At 36.2% G+C, this 20,044-nt stretch overlaps 4 protein-coding genes across 6 annotated transcripts; 2 read left to right on the top strand and 2 right to left on the bottom strand.

Moving 5' to 3' along the window:
• Positions 1 to 56: 56 nt before the first annotated feature.
• c3h16orf89 (chromosome 3 C16orf89 homolog) lies at positions 57 to 4,093 on the bottom strand. The gene is made up of 8 exons (XM_067374181.1): positions 3,889 to 4,093; positions 2,978 to 3,130; positions 2,750 to 2,900; positions 2,545 to 2,662; positions 776 to 938; positions 574 to 678; positions 359 to 436; positions 57 to 248 (listed from the first exon to the last, which is right to left on the bottom strand). The coding sequence occupies exons 1-8, from the start codon at positions 4,055 to 4,057 to the stop codon at positions 145 to 147; spliced, it is 1,041 nt and encodes a 346-aa protein (XP_067230282.1). The 5' UTR covers positions 4,058 to 4,093; the 3' UTR covers positions 57 to 144.
• A 755-nt stretch (positions 4,094 to 4,848) lies between these two features.
• alg1 (ALG1 chitobiosyldiphosphodolichol beta-mannosyltransferase) lies at positions 4,849 to 9,074 on the top strand. 2 transcript variants are annotated; one of them, XM_067374191.1, is made up of 13 exons: positions 4,849 to 5,137; positions 5,327 to 5,404; positions 5,501 to 5,604; positions 5,693 to 5,841; positions 5,929 to 6,018; positions 6,137 to 6,247; positions 6,385 to 6,506; positions 6,597 to 6,635; positions 7,279 to 7,338; positions 8,282 to 8,392; positions 8,523 to 8,637; positions 8,726 to 8,801; positions 8,913 to 9,074. In XM_067374191.1, the coding sequence occupies exons 1-13, from the start codon at positions 4,864 to 4,866 to the stop codon at positions 9,048 to 9,050; spliced, it is 1,467 nt and encodes a 488-aa protein (XP_067230292.1). In that variant the 5' UTR covers positions 4,849 to 4,863; the 3' UTR covers positions 9,051 to 9,074. The 2 variants fall into 2 exon arrangements, with proteins under 2 accessions (XP_067230292.1, XP_067230301.1); XM_067374200.1 differs by lacking the exon at positions 5,327 to 5,404.
• Positions 9,075 to 9,195: 121 nt separating this feature from the next.
• On the bottom strand, positions 9,196 to 12,280 carry eef2kmt (eukaryotic elongation factor 2 lysine methyltransferase). Of its 2 annotated transcripts, XM_067374214.1 has the most exons (8): positions 12,092 to 12,280; positions 11,952 to 12,014; positions 11,800 to 11,880; positions 11,589 to 11,690; positions 11,378 to 11,511; positions 9,801 to 10,048; positions 9,493 to 9,642; positions 9,196 to 9,386 (listed from the first exon to the last, which is right to left on the bottom strand). In XM_067374214.1, the coding sequence occupies exons 1-8, from the start codon at positions 12,200 to 12,202 to the stop codon at positions 9,286 to 9,288; spliced, it is 990 nt and encodes a 329-aa protein (XP_067230315.1). In that variant the 5' UTR covers positions 12,203 to 12,280; the 3' UTR covers positions 9,196 to 9,285. The 2 variants fall into 2 exon arrangements, with proteins under 2 accessions (XP_067230315.1, XP_067230323.1); XM_067374222.1 differs by lacking the exon at positions 11,800 to 11,880.
• A 2,911-nt stretch (positions 12,281 to 15,191) lies between these two features.
• On the top strand, positions 15,192 to 19,720 carry LOC137011399 (beta-galactoside-binding lectin-like). Its single transcript, XM_067374232.1, has 4 exons — positions 15,192 to 15,341; positions 18,117 to 18,196; positions 18,282 to 18,453; positions 18,856 to 19,720. Exons 1-4 carry the CDS (start codon positions 15,336 to 15,338, stop codon positions 19,000 to 19,002), a joined length of 405 nt encoding a protein of 134 aa, XP_067230333.1. The 5' UTR covers positions 15,192 to 15,335; the 3' UTR covers positions 19,003 to 19,720.
• The last annotated feature ends 324 nt before the right edge of the window (positions 19,721 to 20,044 follow it).

The following is a 20,044-nucleotide window of genomic DNA, read 5'->3' on the forward strand; positions in this document are numbered from 1 at the left end:
TTTTCCTGGTTATTTGCCCTTCTTTGCATCATGTTGTTTTCACTTATACAGCATTAAATCTACCACACATTCACAGAGAAGTGATCACAGAGGAAAGAACAAATACCAAATTCATCTAAAGCCTGATCTCATTAAGCATGGGCCTTAAATTAAGGGTCTCTTCGTTATGTCCTGCTCTGAAAGGTAATAGTTGAGAAAACCTCCCAATGCGCTCACTGCAACTCCTGTCATATGACTTGAGCAGCCATCTATGAAAAGAAACATATATGAGTTAGTTTCAGACAGTATCATTGTGTGAGGTTAACTAAATAATTCTTCATTTTTATTAACAATTGCATTGTTAAAAGCAAACAAACACCTGTCAGTGTTTTTTCCCTTCTTTTCACCCGTTTGTGGGGTGCATCCAAAAATTCCTCAAAGACCTGGGAGATGTCTTCTGAGGGGGAAATACAATATTGCAACTGACAACTTAAAAGGTCAGGCTTAAAGATTATTTTACATTCATTATGATGAGATTTTTTTCATGTATATTAAACATGATTACTATAATTTTTACTGATTACAATACCTCACCTTCTTTGCCAAAACATCCCACTTCTTGATCTTGCCATGTCAGAATAGACTGTAACCAATCCAGTTTATAGAAGTCTGAGAATCCCACTAAACCACATAAAAGAACTGTAAAATAATATAAAAATATATTATATACACTTTTGTTATAAGATGTGACCAAATTTTTCTCCATTCATTTGTTCACTCTATAGCATATACTAACTGTTTTCTATAAAGATGTCCTGCATTTGGCCAGTAAGACCATTCTTGAAAATATCCTGGTTGCTTTTCATCATGTTGGAGCAGAAGATTCTCTTATAATGTTCCACAGTTATGTTGACACGAGACAATCTCAGGTCCCCATTGAGCATTCTGGAGCACCCTTTCTGAGGACACAAGTGTCAGACTGAAGGCACACAGATTTACTTCAGGCAGAGTACACCAGAAATGTTATACTTTCTCTGTTCTAAAAGGGATAGTTCACCCAAAACAAATGATGAAAATTGTCATCATTTACTCACCCTCCTGTTCGAGTTTCTTCTGTTGAACACAAAAGAAGATATTTTAAAGTATGCTGGTAATCAAACATTTGACAGTAGCCATTGATTTCCATAGTATTTTCTTCCATGGAAGTCAATGGCTAACGTCATCTGGTTACCAACTTTAAAATATCTTCTTTTGTGTTCAACATAAGAAAGAAACTCACACAGGTTTGGAACAACTTGAGGGTGAGTAAGTAATGACAAAATTTTCATTTTTGCGTGAACAATCCCTTTAAAGGTGCTACAGAGGATCTTTTCGTCGACTGAGAAACCAGAGACTGTTACTGAGTTTTTTAAATCAGCGCATGCGTAAGAACAACCCCCCTCCTTCACAGCTCATTTCGAGGGAACGCCTCCCAAAACTTGTGCATGAGTATTGGAACACGAGTGTTTACCACCGGCATTCTCTGTGTCGTGTTAGTGGATTCATTATGTCGGACTCACCGCAGGTAACTCATAATCTGCAGTTGTTACTCCTGTCTCCTGACTAAAACATTGCATGCGGCGCCTGTAGAGTGTGGAAAGTTACTGGAGCGCAGCCGCGCTCGTCTCTCACAAGGAATGTCATGGCAGTGATTTACAAGCCAGAGGGCCAATCGTTTATGTGATGATCGATGATGTTTTTAAGGCCCTATCTCGTGCACAGATGATGTATATTAATATTATTCCTTTCAGTGCACCTAATAAATAGTCTTTTATCAGTTAGTAAAGACAGTTTCAAGTAATATTGCAAAAATGTATAAAACAAAACATCCTCTGTAGCACCTTTTAAAGGGTTAGTTCACCCAAAAATGAAAATTCTGTCATTACTCACCCTCATGTTGTTCCAAACTTGTAAGACCGTTGTTCATCATCAGAACACAAATTAAGATATTTTTGATAAAATCTGATGGCTCAGTGAGGCCTCCACTGACAGCAAGATAATTAACACTTTCAATGCCCAGAAAGCTACTAAAGACATATTTAAATCAGTTCATGTGACTACAGTGGTTCAACCTTAATGTTATGAAGCGACAAGAATACCTTTTGTGCGCCAAAAAAAACAAAATAACGACTTTATTCAACAATATCTAGTGATGGGTGATTTCGAAACACTGATTCATGAGGTTTTAAAGCTTTACAAATCTTTTGTTTCGAATCAGTGGTTCAGAGCATGTATCAAACTGCCAAAGTCACATGATTTCAGTAAACGAGGTTGAACCACTGTAGTCACATGAACTGTTTTAAATATGTCTTTAGTAGCTTTCTGGGCATCTGAAAGTGTTAATTATCTTGCTGTCAATGCAGGCCTAACAGAGCCATCCGATTTTATCAAAAATATCTTAATTTGTGTTCTGAAGATGAACGAAGGTCTTACGGGTGTGAAGGTGAGTAATTAATGAATTTTATTTTTGGGTGAAGGTAAACAATCATTTGCTTATATTTCAGTAAAGATTAATAGAGTGGTTACCATTGTTCCTATCATGAAGTACAGTAGCTGGTGAGACAGGGAATAGTGTGGACATCCAAACTGTGTCATTGTGTCTCTACAAGACTTAGTCACAATACATGGGGTTCCATTGTCTTTCCTTTCAATAAAATAACAGTTACCGTATTGACTTATTTTATCATTTTCTGATTATATATATTTTTATTTTAGTCAACCATTTTCTCACCATGTTCCTAGAAGCAGAGTCATGCACTTGTCACTCAGGTGCTCATCGTAGCACTCCATAGACCTCACTGAGGTATAAACCAGCGAGGAGTCTGTGGAGCTCCATTCTGCAGGCAGGGACCAAAAGGAGCTGTCCAAAATGGGCTCAAACTCTGTTCAGGGGAAACACTTCAGGTTTTCTGTCATTATTAGACTATTTTGAATAGTGTTTCTGTTCGAAGAGTATTACCTTTGAAGTAATTGTGGTCTGTCTCCTGAAGAGCGTGGACGGCAGTAGAAAGGCTCTTGTTCAGTCTCTTCAGCATAGAAACGGCAGCTGCGCGCTGAGAGAGACTCAGAAAATCTGAATGCGGCCAAGTTCGTGTTGCCTCCCGCAGCTGCTCTGAATTATATAAGCAGACATACGCCTAATGGTGAACCAATGATGGATTATTTACTTCAGACCATCAGATTATGGAGGGTTTGAGCCCCTAATAAGCACTGAACCCTCCAAAGAGAGGTCAAAATAAAACGTTGGGGTTAAAAATGTTAACTTTTTTAAATAAATAAATATATATATATAATATTTAAACAACTTTTTCAGACAATGTGTCAGTAAAGGTTACAGAAACCAGAACAGAATCAGTAGCGTTCGCCTGAAGGTGTAACGTAACCATAGCAACACTGTTCGAGCTCCTGGACGGTAAAAAGACAAAACTGTCGTTATCTTCTTTATTAAATTTACATATCACATATATAATCGTGAAAAAGCTTTAGTGTTTTGTTTAAAAGGTCCTTAAGGTAAATGATGGTTAGGCTATAGCTAACAGCGCAAGAGGCACCAAAAGACGATTTTAATTGCGCGAGGAGAACCTGCGCCACAAAACAAATTACTGACAGAAATTCAGTTAGAAATCGACACTCTTTAATCAAACTGTGTTCAATTAATTTTACAACCGAGTTCAGTGTCAAGTAAATCTTTCCATTAAAATAAGACTCTCTAGAAAAGATGAAAAGAAAACATGGGATATCGAACTTTTTGTTCTGCACATTGCAAACGTATCGGCTAATCAATAAAAAAAGTTGAATTATGGCACTCAAACGAGTAAACAAAGTGATTTTTAAAACATAGCCTATTCAACCTGTAACATAGTGGCTTACCTTGAAGTATTATGTATCCAACAACACCGTCCAGGTTGATGTTTCTGCCCTGCATCTCAAAGTATGTGATTCCCTTGAATAAACTCATAAGTATGTTATCAATCACTTCCTGCTTTGATAAATCAACTGTAGACGAGAGAAAAAGAAGTACAAGGAAAGGAAACCACATTTTAAGAGCTTTAAGAAAAGCAAACAAACGGGGAAACCGTTATTGGACGAGCAGTCTACCCAGTAGCCTTTTTTCCCTCTTATTTCAAAGGCGAAGGAAGCTGTTTGGCAAAACAAACCCATCACGTGGCTCAGATTTAGGGCTGTAGAGACCCTGGGGTGCCACATAGTTTGAATATTATTGCTTTTGCTGAAAATATTCCGTTTCGGCTGGTCTTTCTCCTCATTTCGTGGACAGTTTAACCATTTCCCGATTTCTTTCTTTCTTTCTTTCTTTCTTTCTTTCTTTCTTTCTTTCTTTCTTTCTTTCTTTCTTTCTTTCTTTCTTTCTTTCTAAAAAAGATTCTCTGAAATTGTATTTTCTATTTTAGCTAAAACTTAAATAATAATAACAATAATAGCAAGGCGCAAATATTGGTAATATTTTAAAAATGTATTATATTACAGTAGATATGTTTTACCCGTGACCAGTAGGCTCTAATTTGATTTTTTTTTTCCTTTGGATATGGAATTTAATAGGCTAATATTCCTAACTAATATTCCTAATATTTACTTGTTTCTGCCTACATGTGTCGTGAATCTCCTTGCACTTCGTTGTACTATGTGTGCGCGAATGGAAATTCAGAGAATTATTATGACATCCGAAATTATGTCATGATGTTTAATTCATTTATTGGTAGTAACTATATAGGTTTAAGCGACCTTGAAGAATGTTAATGCAACTATAATTAGCTGTATTCGCCTGTGGTTCGTGTCTCTTTAAATTTCCTGTCCTACTTTCAGCCACGTCATATTCAGGAAAACACAATGGCGGATGCCAATGCGGCAGTAGCTGTAGTGACAGTTGCATTGGTTGTTTTAGGGTTATTATCGGGGTTAAGCTTATCGTGGGCTCTTCTGCCAGTCGCTGTAGTGGTGCTTATTTTTGTACTAGCCAGTGGATTAAGGGGACGCGATGAACTTGCACATTTGAACGTTTGCGTGTTGGTGCTGGGAGATATAGGGCGCAGTCCTCGCATGCAGTATCATGCGCTCTCTCTCAGCAGACATGGATACAGTGTCACCTTAATTGGCTTTCTTGGTATATACATTTTAACGCATGCACTTCTCATTGCATCATTACTTGCTTTTATGCATGTTACAAAATGCCCATTAATGTAGCCCCCATGTCTGAATTTAAGGCATGCTAATAAACTGTAAATATGCATTACATATACAGGTCACAGTGCTAGTTTTTAGCACCTCTAACACTAGCATGTTGCTCACGTAGGTACTAAACCTCATCAAGACATTCTTGAAGATGACAGGATAGACATACTTCCAATTTCAGAACTAAAGGGGCTTAGAGGTAATATAAAATATGTTTAAAAAGATTACTGTCAAGCACAGCAGACCAAGCACAGTCATTCTGATATAAAGAACGTGATCTGCATTTTCCTTTCAGTTGGCCCCAAAATTTTCAGGTACATTTCAAAAGTGATACTCCAGTCTTTCCAGCTGTTCTATGTGTTGATGAAGATTGAGGACCAAGGCTATATCCTTATGCAGGTGTCTGTCTCTTGTATTTAGCAAAGTAATTTCTATATCTGATGATCTCTTAAAGTGACATTCTGAGTCACATTTGTGCATTCTGCAGAACCCTCCTGGACTGCCAGCTATAGCAGTGACATGGGTGGCGAGTCGTTTCAGGGGAAACCAGTTCATCATAGACTGGCACAACTATGGATACACCATAATGGCTCTTACTCATGGAGAGAATCATCTAATTGTCAAGGTGGCAAAATGGTACGTAACACATGAAAATATCTCTTAAGGACAGTGTGTTTTAAGCAGTATTTGGGAATCGTCTGAACTATGCTATGTTGTTGGCAGGTATGAGAGGCTCTTTGGCTGTTTCTCAGATCATAACTTATGTGTCACTAAGGCAATGCGCGAAGATCTTCGGAAGAACTGGAATATTGAGTATGCTGAATTAAAATTTTTTATCTAATAATATTTGGTCCTTTATTATTTTTTATTAAATCATAAAAACTTTAATTTCTTTATAAGACAAGGCAGTTAATCAATCTTGCAATTGTAGGGCAACCACATTATATGACAAGCCACCCTCGATATTTAGAGAAACACCTTTGAAACTTCAACATGAGCTGTTTGTCAGAATGGGCAGTGTTTATTCACCATTTAGGCCTAGGTAAGTATTTTCATGTAAAGCCATTTGCTCTCATTCCATTAAGTCGCACAAATAGTATTTAATACAACTCAGCTCTGTTGTCATTTAGGTTTGTCATTTTATTAATATTTTACACATACCACTTTATGATTTCTTAGTTGTGATGTCACTAAGGAGCACATGGAACTGACAGCCTTCACAGAGCGTAACACTCAAACAGGTGCTGTGACGCGCTCTGCTGGACGACCTGCTCTGCTTATCAGCAGCACCAGCTGGACTGGTCAGTGCCGTTTACACTGAGCTCTACGGATATTATCCTTTGTTTGTTTAATTGAAATGTCCTAACATTCATTATTTGTATTCTCTACAGAGGATGAAGACTTCTCAATTCTTTTACAAGCCCTTGAAGGTTATTATTTTTGTTTATTTATCTTTCCATATACAGTACTGTTTTAAGATTTTCTTTAAATGAATACGTTCATTCAGCAAGGATGCATTATATTTTACAAAAAAGAGAAAGAAAATACAAATAAATTGTGTTCTTTTGAAGTTTCTATTCATCAATGAATCAAAAAAGTATTAGTTTCCAAATAGTAATTTACAATATTATTGTTTTTACTGTTTTTTTTTTCGAATAAACTTTTTAATGAAATATTTAAGAAATCTTACTGACATCAGATTTATGAACTATACCCCCGGTTTCACAGACTAGGTTTAGCCTAGTCCCAGACTAAAATGCATTTTTGAGCTGTTTTACCTAAAAACAACTTGCACTGACATATGTTAAAATATGTCACTGCCATTGTTTTGTCTCAGGATGCACACCAGTAATGTTTTTTTCTTTTTCTTTTTCTAAGATACATTTATAAAAGCTACTGAAATGTCCTAATTGAACTAAGGCCTAATCCGGATTTAATCTAAGTCTTGTCTGTGAAACCAGGCCATAGTGTACCACAACCTTTTCTGTAATTTACAGTTGCATTACAGTTAATGTATTCAAACCTATTACACTATGTAATCTCCAACATTTGATTTCTTTCCATCTCTAATAGAGTATGAAAAGTTTGTTGAGGAAGAGGACAAACTTCCATCATTGGTCTGCGTGATTACAGGTACACAACACTAGAGTTGGGTATCATTTGAATTTTAGTGATTTCGATTCCACTTCCGATTCTGCTTATTGATTCCGATTCTTATCAATTCCGATATGATAAAAAAAGTCAAACATGTTAGTCTATTTATGTCATATTTCTGTCTTTTTGCAAGACATTCTTTTGCAGCTGAATACAATGAAAATCAGCAGCCTAAAGAACAAATAACTAATAAACTAGACTAATATAAATTTTAAAACATATATATATATATATATATATATATAAAGACAAGTATACAGTCAGTAATACAATAAGAACAAATTAGCAATACTGCTACAAAGTTAAGAAATTGAAATCAAATGTAAAATAACACTGCATAGTTTTCTTTTTATGAATTATAGATTAATCCTTATTAAAATTACAAACATTATTCAGTCAAGATCTGTGAGTGATTTCCTTTTTCTTTTGTTACTGTTCAACATTAATGACAGATGTCACTTTAAGACCTAATGCACGGATCCATAATGCAGTTAAACATGCGTTTTCTTTCTCAACTGTTTATGTACACTGAAGACATAACCAAATGTTTAAAAGGATATTTTGACATAATTTTTTGTGTATTTGTCCGTTCAAGTGCAAGAATATGTGAAAGAGAACTCAATTCAGTATTAGTACACTATATGAGAGTCGCCTTTTTGTGCACACTGATGTGCCCAGCCCAAAAAAACAGTGCACAAGTGCCTGATTGAGTTCTCTTTCTGTGTTCTTGAATGGTTTAAAACTACATTAAAATGCCCATACAGAATCGATTAGTGGAATCGAAATTTAATTTTATAACAAGTTTCCGATTCCAGAATTGGAATCGATTTTTGATTCCCAACCCTACACAGCACTGAGTCTAGTATGTATAAATGCCCATAAAGTCATCCGTGGACCAATGCCTGTTTGTGTTTTAATACAGGTAAAGGTCCTCAGAAGGAGTATTACAAGAAGCTGATTGACTCTAAAGAATTTCAACATGTCAAGATTTGCACTCCATGGCTGGAAGCAGAGGATTATCCAGTTTTACTTGGTAAGAGGAACTCATTAACAGCAATTTAAAGGTCATGGGTCAGGTGTTCATCTTTGCTAACTGCTGATTGTATTGGCTTAAAAAACATGCATTTACACAAGTGTGCTGTTCTTTGATGTTTTCGACGCAGGTTCGGCTGATCTTGGGGTATGCTTGCACAAATCATCCAGTGGTCTTGACCTTCCAATGAAAGTGGTTGACATGTTTGGATGTTGCCTGCCAGTCTGTGCCATACACTTTCAGTGGTAAGATTGTGAGATTGATCTGTAATGCTAACATATGTTAGGTGTCATGCAGGAAACGATTACATCAGCTCATTCTGTATCATGTTAGCTTGCATGAGTTGGTGAAACATGAGGAAAACGGGCTCATTTTCAAAGACTCCAGCGAGCTGTCTGAACAGTTAAAGGTAAGACTTATGTTAATAAAAACCAGCATGAAATACAAGATCAAGACTTTTTCTTAAACATCTTGAATCCCTTGTGATAAATGTTGATGGCTAATTCTAGTATCTCTGTAGCTTCTGTTTTCAGACTTCCCTGGTGATCAGGGGAAACTGGGCATCTTCAGGAAGAATCTAAGGGAAAGTGGGCAGCAGCGCTGGGATGAGAACTGGGACCATAACGTTCTTCCGCTTATTAAAGAGCACTGCGACTGAACATCTTGGTGATGGGCTCATGTAGCATCCTCTCAAATCCTTTGACTCCCATTCTATGGAAAGTTACTGTCAGGTATTTGCACAGGGTACATATTTTTAAGCTAACAGTCCCCACAATGGGACAATCAGCATTCCAGCAATGCCATTGGGAAAGACTTGAATATGAGAATAAAAAGCACACTTTCCTTGTAAATAATATGTAAATAAACACTTTATTACAAAGAGATTGTTTCTGTCATACATATATTTTGGTCATTTCTATAGTAGAGGATCGGTTGTATGGAAATACTTGAGTAATAGAATCTTTCAAGATGACATGTCTCAGTCCAGCTCTTTCTGTAAATAAAAGAAATTTATCATTCAAATCATTCATTATGAAGAGAATAATGGATATGTTTTAAATTAAAAGTGTAATGGAATAAAATATTAATATGAAACCTACCTAATTCTTTCTTGAAACAGTCATACGTCTGTGGGTTACGTACAGCAGATGCAATGTAAACATCAGGACGGTTTTTTTGAACTTTGTCATTCAGAAGCCTGCTCAGCAGCTTCACCAAACAAGCAATTACATCAGGATCGTACACCACATCTGGTTCAAATAAACAGCAATGTTACTGAAAACTTCAAGCATTATACTTTCATTTCAGAGTACTTCTAATCATTAAATGAGAATAAATCACATTTGAAAATGTGTGTGTACATTTTATGTATGTGTAATCTTGAAAATATCCCTGGGTTTTGTGTCACCTGCAGCAATGATGGTGTTGGCCTGTATTCTTTGCAGCTGCTCGTCAGACACATTTTCCCAGTCCAGTTCCTCCACGCTCACTGAAGCACTGTTGCTGTCAGAGTTAGTTAAGCAGTTTGTGATATTGTCCTTCAGCCTCTGAAGCACAGTTTGATGGCAGTCGCTGAAGATGTATTTGGTTGGGCTGGATGACCGACATACTACAATGCCTGTAAGTCCAATTCCACTGCCCAGCTCTAGCACTGTCCTGCATGTACAGCCCAAATGTAAAGTTATAGCAGCATAAATGTAATAATTTAAACAATTAACTAAACAAAGTCACTTCAATCACTCCTTTATAAGTAGCTTCAGTCACTCTGTTCTTGTTTCTCATACTATATACTACATTACATCATATATACGCTATTGTTCAAATGTTTGGGGTCGGTTAGATTTTTTTAATTTTTTTTTTTATACTGTTTTTGAAAGAAATCTTATGCTCACCAAGGATGCATTTTATTTTATCAAAAATAGAGTAAAAAATTATATTGTAAAATCTTATTACAAATTAGAATAGCTGATTAAATATAGTTTAATATAAACTTTTAATATAAAGTTTAATTTATACCTGTGATGGCAAAGCTGAATTTTCAGCATCATTACTCCAGTCTTCAGTGTTACATGATCCTTCAGAAATCAATCTAATATGATTTGATTTTCTCAATGTTGAAAACAGTTGTGCTGCCTAATATTTTTTATAGAAACCATTTTTTTAAGATTATTTGACTATATCTTTGGCAATATATATAAAGTTCAAAAGAACAGCATTCATTGGAAATACAATTTATTTTAGGTTTTTTGCCTTGACCCATATTCCACTCCAAACTATATGTTAGAATGAGCTCATCCCCAAAATGGCTTAATTATCATAGAGAATTAGAAAGTCATCAGTTATCTTGTTTCTGTACCATTTGGGGTGATCACATCCTGAGCAAATGGTCATCAATTGTAGAACAGGAATAAGTGTGGGATACCGAGAACCATCTGAGACAATGGGAAATCTCAACTTTGTTAACATACAGACCACAGCCGTTACAACAGGAGCAACTTTATATACATGAGGAGTGGTAATCTGTAACAGGATAAAAGGTTTGGGATTTTGATATTCAGGGGTTCATTCCGACTCCATTGAACCCAAGTACTTTGTCACTGCTACACTGCAATAAACTTAAAGATCTTCAATGTCCACATCATTTTATCTTACACAGTGTAGAAGTCAGAGTCATTTTTGATCAATTTAATGTATCAATTCTGAAAAAAAAAAAAAAAAATTCTGACCCGAAACCTTTGAACAGTATATATGTATATATACTATATATGATTAGAAACAATTGTAAATGACTAATTATGTTATCAATAAAATAATGTAAGTGGATTTTTATATCATTGCTATTTTTGTATTTTCTAAATATTACTTAAACATTAAATGGCAGTAATCCCAGATTTTTAGTCTCAGATTTTTGGAGATGTATCCACTGTATCTCATAAAATCATATAATATAAAGAAATAAATGTAGGTATGAAGTGTCAGACTTGCTTGCTTTTGAAGATGTGTGTATTTTCCAGAGCCCATTCAGCCAGGTACAAGGCAGCCTCCCAGGTAACCAGACCGGTGGTGCCCTGAGAGATGAGGGCCACGTTTTCTGCTAGACTAACTGCATCTCCTGTTGGCTTTTGAGATTAAACACTTTCTGATATTAAATTCTGTTATAAGGAATAAGGTACAGGGCTGAAGTGATTTAACTTACCAGTAAGTAGGTTTTGTAGCACAAGTCCTCCTCCTGAGCAAACATGAGTTCTCCTAACGCTTCATACAGTACATCCAGAGGTTCAGCTGCTATCGTCTCATGCTGCAAAAAAAAAAAAAAAAAAAAAAAAAATTAACTAAACAAGCAGTATCCCAAAATCAGTAGAACATGTTTGAAACATGTTTTATGATTGTAAAGAAACAAAGCCAACCCTTTTTATCAATTCTCTTAGGAAGCGTCTTCTGTACTTTAAAGAGGGGGGATTCTTGAGACAAATGGGATGCAAACATGTCTGCGAAAAAAAAAAAAATCTTTAATTTTACTGATTGACTCATTCATTCGCTTTCACAATAGCTTCTTTACCTTCTGAAGAATGTCTATTATGATGTCTGAAGTTTCTGAAGTTGTAAGTTCTTTGTCTAAAAACTACAAAAACATTGCGTTATTCATGAAACAAAAGATGACCTAAAAATACATTGTCGCAAGTAAAATGTGCTACTTACATCCCATGGAAATGCATTTAAAAGACCCATAGCGAAGAAGTTCACTTGAAAGGTGTGTATAACGTCTTTTCTAGTTGTATGGCCCATTTCTTCCTCCTCTTCAACTTTCATTGGAACTAATCTCTTTAAAACACACAAATATGCTTGCTATTAGAGACTGCGGAAGAAGCATGTGTGAACTCTATGGTGAATTTCTTCGTGTGTCTCAGTCCACATATTTTGTGGTTCCAGCGCCACCTGCCGGGTTGGTTGGGCATCAACTTTAAATCATATGGCTGTGTCCGGTAAAATCAGCCAAGTATAGTTTTTGTTCGTTTCTAAAAGTATCTTATTAATGTATTTAACTTGAGTTGAACCATATATTACAAAATGTTCTTCATCTGGCTTGCTCATTTTAAAGCTGCAGTCCGTAAGTTTTGCCTCTGTTTGAAACCTGCAATTGCAGTTATTTGCGGAATTATCATCTTTACGTGGTGGGTTGTGCAGATTAATCTAATGTTTGGTGTCAGTCACCACATCGGTGTGGATACTGTACTTCAGAATCACAGATTCTACATCTTGAAAGTATGACCAAAATAAGAATTTTCACCGAAAAATGCCATCTGAACAAGTAAATAACACGTCTACACTTTTGTTCTGACCAACTGAGAAAAAAACATTAGCCTACAATAAATCATGCTGCCAATGATGATTAAATCTAACAATCGCTTAGCTTGGATCACGTCAAGCTGTGCAAATTATTATTATTGTTATACTAAACATCAGCTTTAGTGTGTATTAGTGTTACCTGTAGATTTCAATTTCTGTAGCCACTCCGCACTCTGAAGTCTTTTGCTATTGACTACAGGTGAATCTCCAGTTGTTACTGATGATTGTCATTTGGACCTTTCTGGATTACAATCCACCATCAAAATAAGTTTAAAGGGTTAGTTCACCCAAAAATGAAAATTCTGTCATTAATTACTCACCCTCATGTCGTTCCAAACCCCTAAGACCTTCGTTCATCTTCAGAACACAAATTAAGATATTTTTGATGAAACCCATTGGCTCAGCGAGGCCTGCATAGACAGCAATGCTACTTCCTCTCTCAAGATCCATTAATGTACTAAAACATATTTAAATCAGTTCATGTGAGTTCAGTGGTTCTACCTTAATATTATAAAGTGACAAGAATATTTTTTGTGCACCAAAAAAAACAAAAAAAAAAACATTTTAACAATATCTAGTATATGGCTGATTTAAAAACACTACTTCAGAGCATTATGAATCTTTTGAGTCGATTCAGTGATTTGGATCGTGTATCAAACCACCAAACTGCTGAAATCACGTGACTTTGGCACTCCGATCCACTATTTTGATCCGAAAAGCTCCAAAGCTTCATGAAGCAGTTTTTTTTTTTTTAATCGGCCCATCACTATTGTTAAAAAGTCATTATTTAGTTTTTTTGGTGCACAAAAAATATTCTCATCGCTTTATAATATCAAGGTAGAACCACTGAACTCACATGAACTGTTTTAAATGTTTTTAGTAGCTTTATGGATCTTGAGAGAAGTACCATTGCTGTCTATGCAGGCCTCGCTGGGCCATCGGATTTAATCAAAAATATCTTAATTTGTGTTCCAAAGATGAACGAAGGTCTTAGGGGTGTAAAACGACATGAGGGTGAGTAAATAATGACATTATTTTTGGGTGAACTATCCTTTTAATTATTGCAGCTGCTGTGAGAAATGATCCGCCATCCTCACATGTGATTTAGCATACTAGCTGGGACTCTTCTTTCTGTTTACAGATGTGAAGTAATGACACAAAGACGAATGGCGGAATGCTCGAATTTCCCGTGGAAACCTACCAGTACCACCCGAATTATAAAACATTATTTTAAGCTTACTGTTGTGAATCCTGCTAAGGTAAGGAGATCGCTTTGAACACTGGCTGGTTATGTACTTGCTCAAAATTTGATTTTGAAGAATTTTAACGAAAAAAAAAAAAAAGATACGAACTGCAGCTTTAAGTATTGGCCTACAATTTATGTAGAAGGCGTTCTTTGCAGATATAACGGGCGTGGTTGGTGTTGGCGTATCTTTGCGTGGGCGTGGCTTGGACGTGCAGGACGCACAGTAGACTCTTCTCCTGAGCATCTTGATGATGATATAATAAAGATGGGCATGCAGCTACTGAGGTTGCTGCTGCCAAAACATTTTATTGCCTGTGCATAACTGTATAAATACTTTCTAAATATTTTCTCTGACTGACCAGATGACAAAACCCAAATCCTGAGATGAGTTATTATTTTTCATTTTCTCAGTTGGACATCTATTTTATTTTATTTTTTAGTTAATCGGTGTTTTCGCTCTATGTGAAAAGGGGCATATACTATTTGTATATGACAATGTTTAAAAATCAATAAAACTATTATCTGTAAAAATTTACTGAATGACATATTGCAGATATTTATTTGGGGGCATTTCCTCAGTTTGCGGTCAGTACTCTTAAGACACATCCTGGAGCCCTATAAAAACATTTTCTTGCCGTCACACTAATAAATAACTTGCTTTCAAAACAAACCTGTTGCTATATGTGCTGAAATTGGTTTTACAGTTCAGATAAATAAGTACCCTAACCGACACAGTCGTGTTAAAATGCTCGTCAGTTTCGCAAAGCAGCGCAAATGGTCAGTACCACACCCTTATGTCAGCTCCAATATTACTAAGTATTCCAGCACTCAGACCACAAATACATCACCTCTGATAACAACTCATCATTACGAATTTTCCTTAAATGATCAATGTATTTTACAACGTGTGACATTTTTCAATACCTTCATAAGCCTGTCATTTTTATTACGTGTTTAATTGTCATGGAAACTGAAGCCAGTTATTTTAATAAAGCATTAATAAGTAGATTAGTTATGGGGTACAAGCGTATAACTACATTAATTATGTTCTGCTCGCAACGTACAGCAGCATTAACTGTGGGTAAAGCTTTGTTTTAATTAGTTAAATGTATTTATAGCGTATTACCAGGGTATGCCTAGAAATAGACTCCATACAGCAACTCCACATAACTCTTTTACGATTGGTCGAGGTTGACTAGACAAAGAAATCCAATTGGGTGAAATAAAGATCGGTCATCTGAAGATCTGAACACTCCTAGCTCGCAGTGGACATAAGAAGCCCTCCACAGCACGCAACTTTTCTCCCAGACACTTGATTTCACTTCACAGTGGGTCTCGAAGGAAGTCAAAATGAACGTGAGTAATTTTAAAAAAAACATCGTCGATACATTATTCCTTTCGTTTTATGTCAAATGGTCTATGTGAGTTGTTTAGAGAGAGCATATGTCACAGTGTATTCTGCATATCATAAGTTACATCAAATGGCTAATATCTTACAGTATGTAGCTACTCGTTGCAGCTGGAGTCAGGTGTTTATGTCTATTGATACTGTTTGTGTGTTTGCTCCATAGTTATGATAGAATCGTGTCTACTGATATGCATTGCTCATGGGTGTGACCTGCTCATATCTGACTGCACTTAAACGGTCACTGTGATTTTGCCAACATGGTGACCCACTTAAACCGTTATACTGCTAAATTGTTAGTTCCATCAGCAGATTCATTTTCTATCATAATGTTGTACTGGTCAGTGACGTTTTTCCCCCTCGTAAATATTAAGAAACGCAATTCATAAAAAAATATTTTACCTCAGATACAAAGAGTACCTAGAAAATTGGAACAAAATAGTTCGAAAGATTTTTCTTACGTAAATTAATACTTTTATTGAGCAATGATGCATTAAATTGACCAAAAGGGACAGTAGAGACTTTTACGTTATATAAAAAAGTAACACTGTTTCCACAAAAATATTAACTGTGATAATAAGAAGAAAAAAATGTGAGCGTCAAATCAGTATATTAGTGCATTTTTGAAATATCACGTGACACTGAAGACTGGAGGGAAGACTTTTCTTTTCTTTTTTTTTTCAGTTTAGAGTCATTGAGTTTAGTTTTATACGTGAGCCTTTTCATTGGAGCAATGCAGCCATAATCAAATAATAGAAAGTGAATTATGATACATTTAAGACAGAGGTTAGCTTTATAGCTTAGGTTATTGGGTTTGCAATGCATGTAGTCTGTAACCCTTTGGAATTTTAGGGTAATTTATCATACTTTAACATGTTTAATCCTCTGGCATTTCTACAGATGAAGCAAGACTGGCCAGTTTGAGCCCAACTATGGTCTAAAACCAGTACCCAGGGGCATTGAAAAGGAGACCTTTAGCTCACTTTCTTTCTTCTTTCTCTCACTTTCTCTCTTCTCTTCTCTTTCTCAGAGGAAGCAGTGTGACTCATTCTTTCTTTGCAAGTATCACCAGCCAGTTTCCCTTTTGCAGTTAAATTAAGCAGTTTAAAAAAATGTTGAGAAAGAAAGAGCGAGACGTAGCGCGCTGCTCTGAGAGTGTCGTTCTACACACCGACTAATGTGGAAAGAATTCACCTCTGTTACACACCTGTTCTTTCGCATTCTCAATCTAAGTGCCCTTTCCCTTCTTTTCCTTCTCCATTCTCTCTTTTGACCATCTTTTCTGTCCACTTTTTCAGCCAGCTGTAGCCAATCTCCTTTGCCATCTTTAATACAGCTGTAAAATCTACTTTCCTTGGCAGCTGTGAATCACAAAAGAGCCTTTGTATAATTTAACTTGTGATTTTGCAGCTGCTGACCCAACTTGGCTTCTCAACTTACCCCAGATCTGCACAGAGATGGCATGGCCACTGGTTTTTACAAGATTGAATGACTAAGTCGTCATGAAACGGAAGTTGAGATTGTCTTTTCTTCCCTATTGTGATGTAGGGATATCTGAGTGAAACGGCTCCTCAAACAAGAACAGATGTAGGGCGGGACTTAATTTTGCCCATTGGGAATTGACCCTTTGCCAGAAGTTTGATTGACAAGCGATCTAACCAATCATAACGCCGAATCTGCCATTTTGTCCGACAGAGCAGTCAGGAGTTAGAAGATTAACCTCGGTGGACTTGAACTTGAAAAATGTACTGACGTCTTTCCGCATTTGAAATAACATTCCTTCTCATGTTCATTCATGTTTATTTGATGCTATAAATGAACTAGTAAGAAGAGATGATCGGTTCACGAGCCACTTGAGCTGAGGCGCTACAGAGTTCTGTCACGACACATTAAAGAACAACAAAAAAAGTTTTTTATTGTTCGAATTTCTTAAAAAATTACACAATTTGAAAGCTGGGACTTTGTTTAATATCATAAGTAACCTGTTCTATCGACGTGTTGTCAGTGTCCTCTTTGCTCCGCAATGTATTTTCCATTGTGTGTCGCGTGACAGCGCCAGGCTTGTTGGACAAAGCAACAGTAACTAAGGGGGGCGGGTCTTTTTGAAGGGTCAATTGATTAGATTGTTGGATGGTTGTGGTTGCTATTGATGTGATGTCATGTGAGGGACAGGTTGTCCCACTCTCGTACCAGTAAACACATCACCAGAGAAGAGAAGAGATGTCACAGCAAAAGGGAGAGGACATGATTTTGATATCTAGTTATTTTGAATTTTATATAAAAACAAAAATGAAAAAAAAAATCATTAAAAAAAAAAGTATTGTCCATATTGATTTCATGCTGACTTTAAGCTATAGCTCTTCTTGTATCCATCTTGTAGCACAGAGGTTTTCCAATAGAGCAACCAAGCCACATCTGCAGTTTTTTGAAGTCTGGCTCTTTGCCTTTTACCATTGGGCCAGGATTTTCCTTTCAATGCATAGGAAAATGTGACTTTTGTGAGGCTGATTCTGTGCACTCCATCATTACAGTTACAATCTCTCTTTGGTCTCTAGGGAAAACCAGGCACAGTGCCCAGCTGTACAAGTCAAATTTAAGTGGATACACATGTTCTGCTATTTATACTAGTAGTGTGTATCCCAAACAAATCAGTCTGTGAGATATACAAAAACCAAATGACTGTAGATAGAATAAAGAGTAACATGAGCTCTCACTCTGTCTAACAGGGTGTGATTGTGCAGAATATGTCCTTCAAGGTGGGACAGACTTTGACTGTTACGGGAATCCCCAAGGCCGATTCTACAAAGTAAGCCTCTGCAAAGTAACTTTTCGAATTCAAGATGTTAACAGCAACAAGAGTTATACTGTATCTCTCATTTGCTCTATTGCAGTTTTGCCATTAACATTGGTCACAGCGCTGATGACATCGCTCTACACTTGAACCCTCGTTTTGACGCCCATGGTGACCACCGCACTATAGTGTGCAATTCATTCCACGGTGGCAACTGGTGCGAGGAGCAGAGAGAGAGCAGCTTTCCATTTAATCAGAATGAGGATTACCAGGCAAGACACAAGACTTTCATATATATCTTAATGAAGCTTAAGCATAAACTTAAAGATAATAATAATAAACGAGCTGTGGGTGAAATATAATGGCCAAGATTTTAAAAAGGAACTATTATGCTTTTTTACATTTTCAGCTTTATTTTGTGTGTAGTGTTACTGTTTGAATATGAAAAAGGTCTGCAAAGTTACAAAGCACAAAGTGACTCCAAAAGGAGTTATTGTCTATATCAGTAAGCTCTGTTTCTGAAGTCTTGAGTTTTGTTTTGGGAACGAACATGTCACAATATTCCTCATTTAAATAATTCCCACCAAAGCATATGCAAAAAAACTCCAGCTTGGTTTGAGAGCAAGAAGGTCCTCTTTAACTAGCATGCTATCTTATTTCTTTTCTTCCTTTAGATAAAAATCACATTCACCAATGAGGATTTCCTGGTGACTCTTCCTGATGGTTGTGAATTTCACTTCCCTAACCGTCAAGGTGCTGAGAAGTACAAGTATATGCACTTTGATGGCGAGGCCAAGGTCTATGGATTTGAAATCAAGTAGACTAATCAAAATAATAAAAAAAGGCTCACTGTTGTATCCTGAATGCTGAATGATTCTTTGCCTTATTTTGTCACTTATCCAGCTCTGTTCTTCCACAGTTTTCACTTACTCAATATGGAGTGTCTCAATCACAATCCTATCATTTGTATGCCAAATCAGCATTATAATTTTGCTGTGGCACTGCCTATCTTAATCACTAGAGGGAGCGCAACTACAAAAAATTGCTGTGAGCTTTAGCGGTAGGACTACATGTAAACCATTATCAGAGGTGGTTGACATTTTCCAACCGGTTTATTTTTCCTACTACTTTTCTTTAATACAGCATCATGTTCTTAAATCTGGTTTATAACTAAAGCAAATTCACACACTATAGCTGTTGGCAGATATAAATAAAAATAAAAACCTGTTTTCACCAATTAACTAAGCCTCTTATTCTTTTTGTCTGTTTAAATGTGTTCAGGCAGAAATGTCTTTTCTTCATGTTATGTTTAAGTTTAGTTATGCTTCGTTTTCATTATAAGACGATAAACAAACTGATGGACAACATTGAGATTGAAATAAAAGCTTTAATTACATCAGGTGCTTATCATACAAACATTGCAGAAATAGGAAGTCCCACTGCCAGTTTAAAATAGGTCATTCATGACATGAATTCAATATTCAGTGCATGAGAAATAAACAGCACAGTTCAAAGGTTTGAACACACACACACACACACACACACACACACACACACACACACACACACACACACACACAGGTTTGTTTTGCTATCAAAGTGACAATGTCTCCATTTCTACATTTTTAATAAAACATTGTTTAGTATGTTTTAAAGCTATTTTAAATATGAGGACTCATGAAATGTCCTCATGTTTCATGTTTACGTCGTAATACCAGTGTAATACCCATGTCATTATACAAATTTGTGCCCTCGTAAATCATGAAAACAAGTGAACACACATATATATATTTATGTGTGTATGTATATAACATCACTTTGATGGTATGATTAAGTATTGGTTGAAAATGTATGATTAGACTG

This window comes from Chanodichthys erythropterus, chromosome 3 (genome assembly GCF_024489055.1).
Source record: "Chanodichthys erythropterus isolate Z2021 chromosome 3, ASM2448905v1, whole genome shotgun sequence".
NCBI classification, from domain to species: domain Eukaryota; kingdom Metazoa; phylum Chordata; class Actinopteri; order Cypriniformes; family Xenocyprididae; genus Chanodichthys; species Chanodichthys erythropterus.

What these genes read in the sequence shown, in the direction of transcription:
- alg1 (XM_067374191.1), top strand. Translation starts at nt 4,864, where the DNA reads ATGGCGGATGCCAATGCGGCAGTAGCTGTAGTGACAGTTGCATTGGTT. An exon ending in CAGCAGCACCAGCTGGACTG is followed by an intron (nt 6,507 to 6,596) that starts GTCAGTGCCGTT and finishes TATTCTCTACAG; the next exon opens with AGGATGAAGACTTCTCAATT. An exon ending in AGCTGTCTGAACAGTTAAAG is followed by an intron (nt 8,802 to 8,912) that starts GTAAGACTTATG and finishes GTATCTCTGTAG; the next exon opens with CTTCTGTTTTCAGACTTCCC.
- eef2kmt (XM_067374214.1), bottom strand. Translation starts at nt 12,202, where the DNA reads ATGAAAGTTGAAGAGGAGGAAGAAATGGGCCATACAACTAGAAAAGAC. An exon ending in CAACACCATCATTGCTGCAG is followed by an intron (nt 9,643 to 9,800) that starts GTGACACAAAAC and finishes TATTTGAACCAG; the next exon opens with ATGTGGTGTACGATCCTGAT. An exon ending in CTGTTTCAAGAAAGAATTAG is followed by an intron (nt 9,387 to 9,492) that starts GTAGGTTTCATA and finishes TTTTATTTACAG; the next exon opens with AAAGAGCTGGACTGAGACAT.
- c3h16orf89 (XM_067374181.1), bottom strand. Translation starts at nt 4,057, where the DNA reads ATGTGGTTTCCTTTCCTTGTACTTCTTTTTCTCTCGTCTACAGTTGAT. An exon ending in ACTCTGCTTCTAGGAACATG is followed by an intron (nt 2,663 to 2,749) that starts GTGAGAAAATGG and finishes TTTTATTGAAAG; the next exon opens with GAAAGACAATGGAACCCCAT. An exon ending in ACTTCATGATAGGAACAATG is followed by an intron (nt 939 to 2,544) that starts GTAACCACTCTA and finishes TTGTGTCCTCAG; the next exon opens with AAAGGGTGCTCCAGAATGCT.
- LOC137011399 (XM_067374232.1), top strand. An exon ending in CCCAAGGCCGATTCTACAAA is followed by an intron (nt 18,197 to 18,281) that starts GTAAGCCTCTGC and finishes GCTCTATTGCAG; the next exon opens with TTTTGCCATTAACATTGGTC. An exon ending in ATCAGAATGAGGATTACCAG is followed by an intron (nt 18,454 to 18,855) that starts GCAAGACACAAG and finishes TTCTTCCTTTAG; the next exon opens with ATAAAAATCACATTCACCAA.